The 15,643-nt window shown below is 31.5% G+C and overlaps 1 protein-coding gene across 1 annotated transcript in view; it reads left to right on the forward strand.

Annotated features, from left to right (window-relative positions):
- The window catches only part of LOC125070103 (dorsal root ganglia homeobox protein), a 69,532-nt gene that overhangs the window by 17,517 nt on the left and 36,372 nt on the right, over positions 1 to 15,643 (forward strand). Inside the window, exons 4-5 of the mRNA XM_047679804.1 lie at positions 3,602 to 3,693; positions 4,387 to 4,488. Coding sequence (XP_047535760.1) covers positions 3,602 to 3,693; positions 4,387 to 4,488 — 194 coding nt within the window. The remainder of the gene's footprint in view (positions 1 to 3,601; positions 3,694 to 4,386; positions 4,489 to 15,643) is intronic.

The raw sequence follows: 15,643 nt of genomic DNA on the forward strand, positions 1-15,643 counted from the left end.
TCCAAGAGCGTCGATTAGTTCACTTGTAGGTTGGCAAACTTCCCTAACTCAGTTTGTAAAAGCCACAGCTCCCAGACTAACTGCGTTACGCCGGTTCATCATTCTCTTGTTCCAACTCGCTATTCAATTTCACTTCTTGTATTCTATTTTGATTACTTTAATTTGAACATAATCATATTTGTAATTGTTATAAATTACCCTCAGTGAATGTTATAATTTGTTTGTTATTTATGATTTAAGAAGTCTATAGTTGTGTTTTAAATTGAATTAAATTTATCCGTATAAAATAAATTGTGCCTTAACTGATACTGCATTTTAAATCATTAATTCGTTTTTGTGTATTGAAATGAATACATAAATATATCGTTGGGTAGCGATGTCTAGACCAGTCAAAAACTCAAATTCCGTAACAAGTTGAATTAAAGAGGTAAAAATCAGATTCTTCCATCCTAACCGGTTCACGTGTCCAAACTCCAAGGGGTGGTAATGTGCTAATGAATAGAAGGCAGGCCGGGGTGCCGGGAGCCGAGAGGGGTGCGTAGGGTGGCAGGGGGCGTGGCAGGTCCCCCGGGATTGGTCGCCGCCGGCGCCATCTATTATTCATAAAATAGTTTTTGAGTCGCGCCGCCGCTCGCTTTAACTCTGTTACAAACTAACCTAATAAGCATCATGTCACTTCGGATTAGCCCCGGCGCGTCACATTTTTACTAACGCACCGATCAAAGGAACTTAAATGAGTTATTTTATTAGTAAAATGACGGGGACCGTCCGTTTCGTGAATTGGGTAAATTTATTAATTTTTAAAATCTATTAACGAATTGGCAGCGGAGGAACTTTTTAAAAGCGGGTATAAAAAGCGGCTTAAGCGAAAGTATTAAATATGTAGGGGCAATTTGAAGCTCTCGGCGGCCGGCGGTCTCATTAGTGCAATCACGGACTCAATAACTGGACACCTCATTACCTTCATTTTATGAATTATGTTTTTATTTATTTACGAAGGAAATACCATTCAACGAAGAAATATAACAATAAAAGTTTTTAGATGTACTTTAGTTATATAATAAATATACGTTTATTAGTTGTATGATGATGACTTAATGAAAGTATACAACAATTATTAATAATAAATACAATTTAATAAGTGTCCGTTTTCTTGGCTGTCTGCGGGAAGGTCAAGAACATTAAATTTTTTTTAATCGTTACTCATTCACATACGCTATATCTACTTATTGTAATATAAAAAGCTGACAATAATTATAAAAATATAATCAGAGTCTTATTTGGAGAATATCGTTAGGCATATTATTTATAGACGCTCGACGTTTGACGACGACCTCAAAATTAACATTCAGCTAGTGTTGACTAAAAAATCTTTATAATATAACAAAATTAGAGATGGATAGAGTAATAACATTATATTTTATGTTTTTGCAATATTATATATAATTAAAACAACGATTAAGAAACATGCGGAACCCAACAGTATTCCAGATTGCATCGCTCTCGACGCGGTCAAACTTTCCCGCTGCACTTAAAGCGGGCCGAGTTCCGCCGGAAGCCGAACACTTTTTAATTTCCGCCACCGAGGGATTTTTCTACTCGCTGATGAACGCTTAATTATTTATATTCAATTAATATAATATTTACAAAGTCGTAATCTGCGCTTTGGATAAGTATTAAATTGTAAGGACTTGTCGAATGATTATTTATAAGTTACATTAATTTAAATATGGTTTAATAAAAAAATATGTTTCAAATAAAATTCAGCTTAATATGTACATAAAATACTGAGATTGTTTAGACGAATTCTGATTTTTTTCGACTTGTGTTAAATAAAATGATTTAATTTTATATGGGTATTTTTTATAGACAACTTAATTATGTTTTTTTAATTGTTCTAACAGGCTTTTAATCAATACGAATATTGTACCTATGCCTATTGAAAGTCGATGATTTATTTATTAAACGGTCAATTTAAAAACATTGACTTAAAAATTTAGTAAAATATTTGTACTAACCGTGAAGAGTCATAGTCTCATTACTTAATCAAAAATGTATGTCATGGGGTCGCCTATTATGTTTCAGATTTATTATTTTGTTTTACATTTCTTCAAGCAACCATCGGAAAACGCAAAAATTAAAATGAAATTGTATGAAATATTTTTTAAAACTAAATGATTAGGTCTGTCTATCTGTATGTTACGGGTAAACTATTGCATAGATATTATTAAAACATGCTGTTTAGTTGGAATAGAAAAATATAAACAGCGTATTATATAAAAACATATTAATAACAACAACAGCAATTATAATTAAAACATAAAAAGGTTTTGCATTAATATATATATATATAATACAAAAGTCACTGTACAATTTTTATTCAATAACACGCAATAATCGTGCAAGTAATAACAGAAGTGATAAAGTCATTACCACCGAAGACAGCTGTAATCCAACGCATTGAGGGTAATTTCTTCTCGTAACGGAATGACATTACCGGCTAGAATAATAGAAAAGCTATGAAGGGGACCGCCCTAGCGTTTGTCATTGATTCTATCGCACTAGGGTGACAGCGATTTCTCTTTCGTTTTACATCAATTGACCTTTTACAAATATTGCTATTTTTTATGAGCAATATTCCTCTCATACTGTCTATCAGAGGAAAATTGCTCGTCAAGTTTGAATGCAGTGTTATATAAGTCAGCAGAACCAGCCACGTGGTGATGTGGCAACGTTATACGTTGGATTGTATTGTATGATAAAAATTAACACAAACATATGTGTACATATAGATTAAAACACAAACCTACTGCTACATAGACTCCTATGCCCGAAAATTGTCCAGCAGAGATCGCATTCTTAGCGATAAGATTTTTGTACGTCGTCCTTTGTTTTTATTATTATATATATATTTTATAAATGTTGTGTACAATAAAGAGTATTTGATTTGATATTAAGTAACGTTTTTGACACAAGGACGGAGTTACATATCTGTCATGTATACATTTAATTGAGCTATAAATAATAACTAAGATAAACCAGACGTGACTACATGTAGGTTATAAACTTAAAAGCAGGTCAATACGGGTAACTATGATTTTAAAAAACAAACTTATTTTAGTATTTTTAATTTTATTAGATTCATTATATATTTCCATCCCAACAATTTACAAAACAGTAATACATATATAACTATTAAAACATACAAAAGATTTTGCGTACAAAAAAAGGAAGCACGAAACATACGGCATGATTTATTTCTATTCAAAAACATTATCCATGAGAGCACTCAAGTGGTTAAACAGAAAGTCATAAAACCTACTCTGTATGCACCCTACAATGGTGTCTCCACCTCATCAATTCCACGGCTGGTATCGTTCAAACATAATGTCTGGGGCGATCTACGATTTAGCACTCTGACGTAATGGACTGGTCTTCCGGACTTTGTGCTATTTTATGGCCAACGTACATTGATATTACAATTTCGAATATATTATTTTTATAATAATATATTTCACGAGTTATTTAAGATTTAAATATAGAATTAAATATATGTTTTTTTTTTTTCGTTTCGAGTTAATATTTGTTATGTTTTCGACAGATACAAGCTACTCCTATCACCCGGCGATACACGATGACACATTCGTTCGTCGAAAACAACGGAGAAATCGCACTACTTTTACATTACAACAGGTAAAATGAAGATTCATTTTTAAGAAAAAAGGTTTTATGTGACTTATATTTAATATACTTTACCCCTTTAAATAGTAATACCTCTAGCTTGCTTTATATAAATGAACCACACATTAAAATTGTATTGTAATTTTGTATTACATTGCCTTTAAGCTTCAACTTATTCGTATTTTAGAATAATTCAATCAAAATAATTGTATTCAAATAGTTATATAGCGTTTTTTTTATTCAACGTATGTTTTGTGAAAATGGCTCAAAGAAAGTTCCCCAGTGATCCCATAGGATGATTGACATGTAGCATAAAGTTTTTAAAGAGGTCTATAATAACTGTGTTTTTACGAAGAGCGGAGGAAAACTTTTTTCTATATTTCAAGTTAATTATTTTTTGGTTAAAAATCCGCATTCTTCATTCTTTATTTCACAAATTTATGATTTATATTGATCTTTGTAAAAGCCCGTCAAAGCTAACCTGTCCCCACTGAAAATAAACTCCTAAGTCAGTTGATGTTTACTGTATGTTTGACATTTAGATCGATGCTATATGTAGACCCGCTGAGTTTCTTTCGCCGGTTCTTCTCAGGAAGGGTATTTTCTTTTCCGAACCAGTGGTATAGTTTAATTTGACAAACAGTAAGTGTAGTGCTTCTATATTGAATAAAGGAATTTGAATTGATTTGATTATTTATTATCTAGTTGGAGGAGCTGGAGACTGCGTTCGCGCAGACACACTACCCTGACGTTTTCACACGAGAAGACCTCGCTCTCAAAATCAATCTAACTGAAGCGAGAGTACAGGTAAGATCCATCTGTGTATAAAATATCTAACGTGCAATTTATAAGATCATTCTATATTTGATGATTTGAAAAAAAAAACAAAATATCCCGCTGAGTTTCTTTCGCCGGTTCTTCTCAGGTCCGAGGTGTTAAATTCCGAACCGATGGTAGATTTTTGACTATCAATAAGCAAGTGTAAACACTTCTATATTGAATAAAGATTTTTGACTTTGACTAAGTCGTATTTTATAAGAGTACTTTGTTGAATGTAAGTAATAGCTTTTTTCAACATTTTAAACAATATCGAATCCAAATTGGAATAAATTTATTTCTCTAATACACCTTCACATCGCAAGTGTCGTAGAACATGACAGCTTGAAAACACTGTGTTACATGCGATTTCGAAATTTATTTTACAACTGTCCTATTTTTTCTTCTTGAAAATATGTATATTGTTTTATTATGCCAAGTAAAGCTGTTTTCTCTGTATTGTTGTGCGAATTTATACATATTTATAGACTTAAAATATCTGAGACCCCAGTTCTTGTTAGCCTTGGCCTGTCACAAGCATCAAACGTATAGTCTTGAGTATACCCATAAGCCTGTAATGTCTTTTACATTATGTACGCTTACGTTCTGGTTTCAACCGGATATAACCGGTTACAGGCGGTACCGTCACGCCCGGTTTTAGTGAAATTGGCCGACGCAACGGGCGTGTTTTATTTATGCCGAAGTAAAAATTGCCCAATTCCGTCGGCGGAGCACGCAAAAGCTACAATTTAGTGGCTCGCTGTCGCTCCCGTGCGCGTTTTATGGTCTTTGAATGTGACTCGGAAATCAGTTGAATGGTAATGGTTTTAGGTAACGCTTTACGATTTCTAAGGGGTTTAGTACTAAATAAGTGTGTGGTTTGGTTTAAATGTTGTTTCTTTAGACATAATTTAGGGACCCATATCGCCCATTAGCGTTAGTCGTCCATAATATTTAGAATTGATTAGTAGTTAAAAAAAAAACAATGCTACAAGGAAATAATCTAGTATTTTTAAACAGTTTTCATTCGATTAAAATTCGTTGAATACTTTCTATATAAACATTCATAGTAAAATTGAATCACTTGAAATAAAGTTTAATGTCAATTTAAAGGTAATATCGAATGCATCTATCAATCTTTATTCCACTTAAACATTTAACGAAACATTGATGTTTAAAAATAAATTCGAACGTATTTCAAATATCATTTCAGTCGTATTAATACAACCGTATATCACATCAAACCCTCATAAAACAGTCACACGTCAATTTGTGCCGAACAAGTACACTCAGCAAAACTAGTCGATATTGAATTTCGATCGTACTTCGATATCCACTTCCATTAGTTAACTAGTATTGTCAGAATACACTTCAATTGCCAAAACCGCAAAACAGTTGAGTTGGAATCCAGGCGACCAGTCGTGTTTGACCCTTGAGTGTGATGTACAAACTTGAGAATTGAAAAGATAAATACATCTTTAACTGTAAGTACTGTTAGTTTAATAGATTGTGTGATTATATACATATATATGTATATGTATACATGCTTATTATTTTAACTATTTTATTTCTTATTTGACAGGGAACCTATTAATGTTATTCTCTACTTTTTAACTGACTTCAAAAACGGAAGAGGTTCAAATCAATCAATTTAATGCAATTTCTTATCTCAGTTGTTAGCTTGTTGGCTTGATTTGTTTCAGAATCTATTATTTTAAATAATAAAGTTGCTGTTGTTTGTTGTGATTCTTTATATCTTTGGCAATATAACCATTTTAATTGTCAATGTTTTTCGTATTTATTTATTAACGAATTATGTATATGTATAACTTATCTTTCATATATGGGAATTTATATATATTATAGAGTGGCGGATGAGCTAAAGATTCACGTGATGGTTAGTAGTCACAACAACTCATAGTTATTGTAAGAAATATTTTTTTTTTTTTTTTATGTCATAAGGTGGCAAACGAGCAGGAGGCTCACCTGATGGAAAGTGACTACCACCGCCCATGGACATCTGCAACACCGGGGGGCTTGCAGGTGCGTTGCCGGCCTTTCAGGAAAGAGTACGCTCTTTTCTTGAAGGTTCCCAAGTCGTATCGGTTCGGAAAAACCGCCGGCGAAAGCTGGTTCCACAGAGTGGTTGTGCGAGGCAGAAAATGTCTTAAAAATCGCGCTGTTGTGGATTTTCGGACATCTAGGTGGTGTGGGTGATATTTGGAATTTTAACCACTCCTTACATCGCCAATGCGCCATCAACCTTAGAAGCTATGATATTATGTCCCTTGTGATTGTAGTTACACTGGCTCACTCAAACTTCAAATCGAAACACAAAATTACTAAGTATTTCTGTTTGGCAGTAACACATATGATGAGTGGGTGCTACCTTCTCAGAAAGGCTTGCACAAAGCTCTACCAAGTAAATCTATGTCTGGAAGAGATAATTGCTTTCAAAACAATGCAATTTTTATATTTTCCTCTAATTTCTACGTGTATATGGTATATTTTATTAATACAATTCATATTATATAAATTAATAGTAACATAGTTTCGTTTTAAAAACTAAGAAAATAACGGATAACTTTTCTCCGTATGTTCAAATTGTTTATCAATCGTGTATCAATATCGTTTATTCAATGTGGAAAAGCATCAACGAAATAGAAAGAAAACTCTAAATAATAATACGTATCATATTCATATAACGTATGCAAGTGAATATGCGAACCGCTACAGTTCGTTTAATTTTTGAGTTACAGTAATATTTTGTTAAGAAATACAAAAAAAAAACGATCAACTTACAACATGACTGAACATTTGAATAAATTTAATTTGATTGGTATATACATATTCAAGGCACACGTGCCAAAGGTCAGTTTATACTGGCTATCTATAACGCGTTTAAGTCGCTCATCTCGAAATGGTATTACGGTATGCCCCTTCCACCGAATGCCCTGGGATTAGGGGTGTCGCGTTAGCTAAGTGGGTCTAAACTGGTTACCTGGTATACCTTGAGTGATTTTAAGTAGATTGAAATGAATTTTTGTCCGGAAATAATAAATAAATATGTATGTTTCTAAGTAAGTAGTTCCGTAAGTAATATTGCTTGGCATATTTCGTTAGAGTTACATATAAATATTTTTAAGTAAATTTTCTTTGAGTGCAATGAATTAAAATTCGAGGATGAATATAATATAATGTAGTTTTATATGGATCGTTTCTATGAGCGTTAGAAAATATTCTATTTTTTAATATTCGCACGTAACCTTAGATTTCAAAAGATGACACAATTTTATTTTATAATTTACCATATGTTATAATCATTTAAGCGATAACGATTATTTCAAAGGTAATATTGGTTATAGTATACATTGACTAAAAAACTTTATGTATTTTTTTATATAAAAATTATATTTTAGTTTTTCAAATTTAGTACCCAATTTCCAAAAAGAACTCAAGGCTATGACAATGTTTTCCGATTATTAATTTCGAATTTTGCGTTCGAATTGAATTCTTAAGGGGGACTAGTGGTTCAAGTCTGTGCGCAAACACAAGTAAACTATGTATTCATTTACTTTTTCAATCCGATTCGATCAAATTCAACACGACCGCATCTAACGGCTTCATTCGCTTTCAGAATTAGGGGGTGTTAATGCTCCCAACTGCCAAACTATCCATAATCGAAACAGCAACAAGCTTTGATTGAGATTTTTTCATTCATACGATCAGAAATATCTAATGTCATTTTAGTGACCCGGCCCTTAGCTTAAACCTACGATCTCAGAGGTTCTCAAGCTAAAATAATGAGATAATCTTAATTTTATAAATATAAAAAAAAATCATTTATTTATTTTCAAACAAACAAACAGTACAATAGAACAGTAATATAAAAAAAAAAAACTAATAAAATAAACACATAAACAAATCAAGTTTCCACATCTAATACAAATAAGAAGCAGGAAGTAATAAGGACAAGAACAGTTACAATAAAAATTTAAACAGTTTGTCTATATTCATCCCTTTATTCCATTGTACCAACTTTATATGAAAATGTTATATGTACAAAATGTTATATGTCCATCCTTGTACATTTAAATGTAACTATGAATATGATATAAGTATGTTAATTAGTTTTTTTATGTTCCAATATTGCTTCGATTTAAATAGAGTTCAGATAAGCAATCAATTATATTGTCAAAAGACATGCTTGAAAATCAGAAATAAAAAAAAAACACTTCGAATATAAGTTTGTTAAAAAACTCCAAAAATAACATCACAAACGGCTTATTTTAATCACTTTCCAAAACAAAACAGACATCCCTATACTCGTAGCAGTATAATTGAGTCGGCTTTCAATTTGATTCGCATCCTCGTCGGAGTGTCGGTGATAATTCGCCCGAAAAATATAAAAAGGCGCAGCTGTCCGACATATTGGATTACGTCAGTAACATACCGTTTCGCTAAATGCCCTAAATGGTATCAAATTTTCACTCTGACAGAGTATTTTCTGTTATGATTAGATGTTTTCTGACGTCTTGTGTTATTCGAAAACTTTATTTCGAAAAAAAAAATATAATTGTTTTTCGTAACCTACTTGGTGAAGTTGGTAGGGTACGTGGATGTTGATCGAAGGTCACGGCTTCAAACCCGGACATCATCGTTTTTTCTTGTCCTTGTGTTTGCAATTTATGTTTGTGAAGGAATATGTCGTGTACAAATTTGCATGTGTGGGATAAAATTTTGTTATATTTAAATCAACCATCCGGCCCCCATCGCGTGATGGAATAACATCGAAGACTTTTAAAGAGAATATGAGGAATTCGTCCAACATGAAACATTTACGGGTTATTAGATATTCTCACAATAGGTCGAATTATTATCTAGTAACAAATTGATGACTTATAACCATTTTATGATTAAGTTTTTATTATTTAGTTTAATTCGTAAGTTATATTTGACTTATAAGGTACGGGTGGGTCAAATCTTGAACCCAAGTTCTTAAATCCACTGGATGGAGCTAACCAAACGTTTAAGTAGATACATATATTGCATATTACGGAAAACAAATCCAAGTATTATCCAGGATTTTTGTTTTCAAAACCAAATTAAAAGCGAAAATCTCCAATTACGAGGTAAAATTCTCAATTCCGTCTCAATGACATTGACGAAGCACTCTACAACAAAACAACAGAGACAAATGGCGTGTAAACAACAAACAACAAAGGACAAGGGCGTCACAACAACTCCACTTGTGTCGCACGGGGGGCTGGAAGAGCGTAACCTTATTGGAATTTAAGGGCTGCCAATGAAGCTCTAATTATTATGAAGTAGTTCTTGAGTTGTTATTTTTGAGTGCTTTGTAAACTGTGTGCAGATGATGAGCTATTGAATTAATTAAAGGAGCTAAAAAAAATAGTACTTGTACGATTTTGAATCAATATCTATTGAATACGTGTACTTTAGTTAATACTAAATATATTTATGGCATTGGTTGGCGGACGAGCACATGGGCCACCTAATGACAAGTGGTCACCACCGTCCATAGACAAAGGCGCTGTAAGAAATATTAACCATTCCTTACATCACCTATGCGCCACCAACCTTGGAAACTAAGATGTTATGTCCCTTGTGTCTGTGATTACACTGGCTCACTCACCCTTCTATCCGGAACACAACAATACAGAGTACTGTTATTTGGCGGTAGAATATCTGATGTGTGGGTGGTACCTACCCAGACGGGCTTGCACAAAGCCCTATCACCAAGTGAGATTTATTCTCTTTAGAGTTGTTCTGTAAGAATGAACTTGATTGTAGGTAACACCTATATATAACTTAAGCCTTATGGAACACGATCGATGATCCTGAAATGTTACAAAAGGTTTTGTGATTTTTTCACCTCAAGCCGATTATCAATATTTCATGTGTGTTCTATAACTGTTATAAGTTAATTTACATATAAAGAGTACTACTGTTGAATCTATTCGCTTAAAGCAAATATACATATATATATATGTACATATATACAACTCAGAATCAATCGAAATCAAAAAGCACTTAAAATAAAGATAATGAATTATTTTGTTGTATAGAAAAAACTGGTTTACTGTGCTCATATGATTATTTAATCGCAATTAATAAATAATCTATTCGTCTAACTTGATCCAAACCTGCTTAACTAAGTTAGGAGGGAATTTCAATTTCAGGCGAATACCTCTATTTGCCTATTTGTTTCACATAAAAACTTTTAAATATTAATTTTGACAAAATTGTAGGTTACAGCGTTTAACATTAAATCTACATCTATACCAAAATTGTATTGTAGTAAAATAAATTAAAAATTATCTCTGACGTCAGAGTATAATTCGGTTTAATCATAATAAAGTTTCGTGATATCTGACAAACCCCAAAGGTGCAACCCAACCCCGTGCGACAAATGTTAACGACGCGACATACAGCACCACTGTTTTTACCCATTGGGGTGAATTACACGGGACGATATTATCAACTATTCGTTGAAAAAATTAATAATAAATATTTCTTTATTGATATAATTTCATAAACATAACTTACTGTGTGAATATTAGACCTTGGCAATTTTTTTTTACTTAAAACAAAGGAATTTAAGGAATTCAAGAAACATAATATTTTAACCAATGAATTTCAAATACAAAAAAATACAATTGAAATTTAAAAATGGAATTATTTTGACATTTCTAATTAATTTCAAACTCTAAAAACACTTATTATTAGATTTAAATATTATTATTTGTTTATTTAACTATAAGAGTGTACCAATTCTATTGAATTTACATATATATTCACTCGTACTCGTGTGTACTAAAGCACTCGAGCGCCACGTCTCTCTTTATCAATCACACCCTTTGCAAATTAAATCGGGGGTGTAAATGAAACGACATTTTTTCCTTACGCACTCATTTGCTTAGAATATTTTTTTTACTTAAAACAATTGACTTTATACAGACGAATTAAAATATAACAAGAATACATGACAAATTTATTTTTTAATTAAACCATTTTCTTTTTTCTTACTATTTACAATTTTCCATTTAACATTGCTTGTTAGTATGTGTTGTTAATAACTTGTAACTGAATTTAAAACGAGTTCAAACCAGCCGACTGAACTAAAATGACTTATTGTTCTAAATTTTGTTGATATATTTTAATAATAATAAAACACACAAAGATTAAATATAGAAAAAGATAAAATACATCATTTATAATTTCAAGCGGATTTGTATAATATTTAACCAAGTGCGGTCATCTTAAAAAATGTTTTCAAATATTTTTTAACTTACATCAATAAGTAGCTAAAAATTTATAATATGTTTGAACATATCATATGTTTTTTTGGCTAATTTTGGCCAATTTTGTTCTGAATAAAATAGGAAGCATGTAGAGCCGTATTTGGACAGTTAATGCAAAAACATAAGCACGCTAAGCTAAGCTAAGTAATACTCATTGTAGGCGAGTTATACAAGACCAGCTTCGACTTAATTATAAATTTATAACTACAAACATGATTTAATCCTTTACCATTGTTTGTAACACTATACGCGTGGGATGTTTTGTTACCCCTAATTATTTAGCCATCGTCCCTGCGCCATCGTTCGAGTCTAAACTTGGTGTCAAAGATATTTTTATTCTTTTTTATTTATTTATTTAATATTACTGTGATACAAATAACTGAAAATTATCAATTAATAAACAAGTTATTATTTAAGAATTGATTTATTATAAGTATATAAATAATTCCAAGTAAACGAATTATAAGTATCGATACAAAATAATTTATTAATTATTGACATTAGTTTAATTATATTGAATGAATGAATGAATATTGATTTAAATTAAATATGATTTTAAAAAATGGAGGAGTATTAAAGTATACGATGATTAAACACAAATTTAGTATCACATCTCGTATTTATAGAATAAATAAATTATATACCTACTTACATAATATAAACATATTATTAACACACTTATGAAGTATTGAGTTTATTCCTGATTTTTCATTTTGTAATAATATAATATTACAAAATAACTTGTAACTGACTACTTTGAACACGCCCGTTTAGATTTTGACAATCATTTCTCAGTACAAAAAATTAAATTAAATCAATCTTACGGTAAATTCCTTCAACGTCAAGTCGCATCACATCGAGTCGAATTCAAATAGATTATATTCGAAACTAAACAGAATCTCTCGGAACAATAAGGATTAAGGCTGGGTAATTTTCCACTAATATGCTCTTTCAATTTCATCTCAAGTTTAAGTCAATACTTGTGTTAACTTGGTATTGTAAGCGACTTTAGTAGAAGTATTTATTTGTATTTAAATTGTTACTGTAGGTATAGGATTTATATTCTCTTTATGTTATATACGGAGAGAGATATCACGTTAAGTCTTATTCAAATCAATTACAGAAAACTATTTTTTAAGAAATTATTTTGTATCGTTTGTTGCTTAAGTAAGCTCATGTTATAAACTTACCTATACCATATTCTATCGAATATATTGGTACTACCGATTTGGAACGTAGATTCTTACAAGAACCTGGCAAGAAATTCTGTAGTTACTCTTTTTCTCAAATGAACTTTACTTGGTGGTAGGGCTTTGTGCAAGCCCGTCTGGGTGGGTACCACCCACTTATCAGATATTTTACCGCCAAACAGAAGTACTCAGTATTGTTGTGTTCCGGGTTGAAGGGTGAGTGAGCCATTGTAACTACAGGCACAAGGGACATAACGTCTTAGTTCCCAAGGTTGATGGCGCATTGGCGATAAAAGGAATGGTTACCACTTACATCATCAGGTGGCCCGTTTACCATAAAAATCAAATCACCTATATTTAATAATATTATTATTATCTTAATATTATATGTGTATAGAAATCAACGTATACGAACTCCCAAATGACTGAGCACTGAATAAATTTTAGCTCTTTGACTGATAGAGAAATACAAATAACTTAAATAGATAAAAAAATGTGTCTTATAAAACAACAGCCTGTAAAAGACCATAACTCCTCTTTCGGAGAAAGTTTTTGAGAGATATACCGCCATGTGTGATTGTTAGATACACACTCAAGAGTTTCAGTAAAATTCGACACATTCACGCACTCCTGGTATAGGTTTTGTTCAATATAACAAGCAAATCGGCATAATAACACTTCAATTTACAAGTAATAGGTTTATTTATAATTAAATAAATAAACACAGGCAACGTAAGTAATCCTATTTATGTGATATGCTGTACAGAATATACAGAATCCTTTAACCGAGATCAAGATCACGTTCACGAAATTACTGTTATCCAGTCTTAAATATTCCGCAATTAGTAAACATCCGATTAAAATTTCCTCATACTCAAGACGCTGGTACGTGGATAATTTGCGAGTAAACATGTTAGCTACGATACACGTTTCATTTTACGCGAATTACACCACTCTCTAAAAGGAATCTAATTATTTAGAGGTTAAGAATTTACAAAATCGGATGCGGTTCTCGATAAAAATTCTATGAATTTATTTTAATTTAAGAACAACTTTTTTTAAATAGAATATAACATAATATACGTTAGGTATCTTGTTATGACGTTATATTATACCGTGTAAAAATCTTTTAAAAAATACATTAGATAAGTACGTTTCTGATAGGTACTTACAGATACTTTCACAATATCGTGGGACTGAGAAGAGGACACGACGGAAAGTTTATAAGAGCAAACCGCTTTACGCATTTTTAGTATTAATGAATCAATTTTAAAGATTTTCGGGATTATTGTCAATATAATAAAAAGCCACATCCAAAGTTACTTACTTCCTGAACAAAACGGTAAGAAGTTTGTGATGTTAGTCGGATCAGAATGATTCGTGTAATCCGAGTGGGAGATTAATTTGTTGATGATGTGATAAGTATCTTTCCGAACTTTTATTCGATAATATCGAGTTCGAAACATGAATTATTATTTATAATGCATTAGCGAACTAGATACATATATTTATTGGAAATTTATAAAGCACTTTTTCACTTAAATATTTCGCAATTTTCATATGTGTTTTTATTATTAAGATTATTACGAATGTTATTATCAATCACAACGCCATTATGATATAAATTATAAATATTTGTTTTGCAGTTTAAGATAATTTTTAAAACAAAATATTTATACATTATAATTAAAAAACTTTCGAAACGACAAATACACCGACAACATAAGTTTGCGTTTAAATATAATGGTCATTATAAACATCATATTACATATATACCTAGTATTATTAATTCCAACTTTAACTTATGTATTAAATTGCTTTAGCTTAGCCACTAATTTAGTAAGTAACTAATTTAAAATAGACCCCTTTTCATAGGAGATAAAACGTGCCCTATCCGAAATTACTTGTTTTACGAAAAGCCAAAAAGTTTGCTATATAAGTTGTATCCAGAAGATTCGACTAATCCCAAAGCGTAAGATCAAATTTGCTGATTCGACGATAAACTTTTCCATGTTTACCTTAGTAATGTATTCGAAATATTATTTATATACATATATTACACATAAGAGAACATAGATTTACACAATCTCGACTGGTAATAGATCAGGTTCAGGACAAAAGGCTTTACGTGTCTTCAGAAGCTACCACACTGCCAATTTGATAATACCATGCTATAAAACTAAATTATTTTCATTGATCCTGAATTTGAATTTGGAACCTCAACTCGCAGGAATACAAGCTAGACACTAGACTAAGGAGGTTGATATCTATGTACAAATTAACCGACATAAAGTTAATATTTTTCACTAGATTCGAATTTTTGGCTCGCTTGTGAAGGGCTGGCGTTAATTACCGTATGCCTTCTTCTATACACATACAGGTGTATGTAATTTCATTGCGATCGGTTAAGCTGTTTGGGCGTGAAAGCTTCACCAATAAACTCATTTCCTGATAACCAATATTAGTTAAGATCTTAAGCTATTGAGATCACGACAAATCGTTTTTGTAATAAATTGCAAAGACTTTGCTACTTTGCTAGTTTTGATTGTTAGGTATATTATATACATTGCTTGATTTTTCTCGTCCACGAATTAAATAGAAAAAAAATGTTTCATTACATTGTGCAATGTA

The sequence above is a fragment of the Vanessa atalanta genome, chromosome 16 (genome assembly GCF_905147765.1).
Source record: "Vanessa atalanta chromosome 16, ilVanAtal1.2, whole genome shotgun sequence".
Lineage (NCBI taxonomy): Eukaryota > Metazoa > Arthropoda > Insecta > Lepidoptera > Nymphalidae > Vanessa > Vanessa atalanta.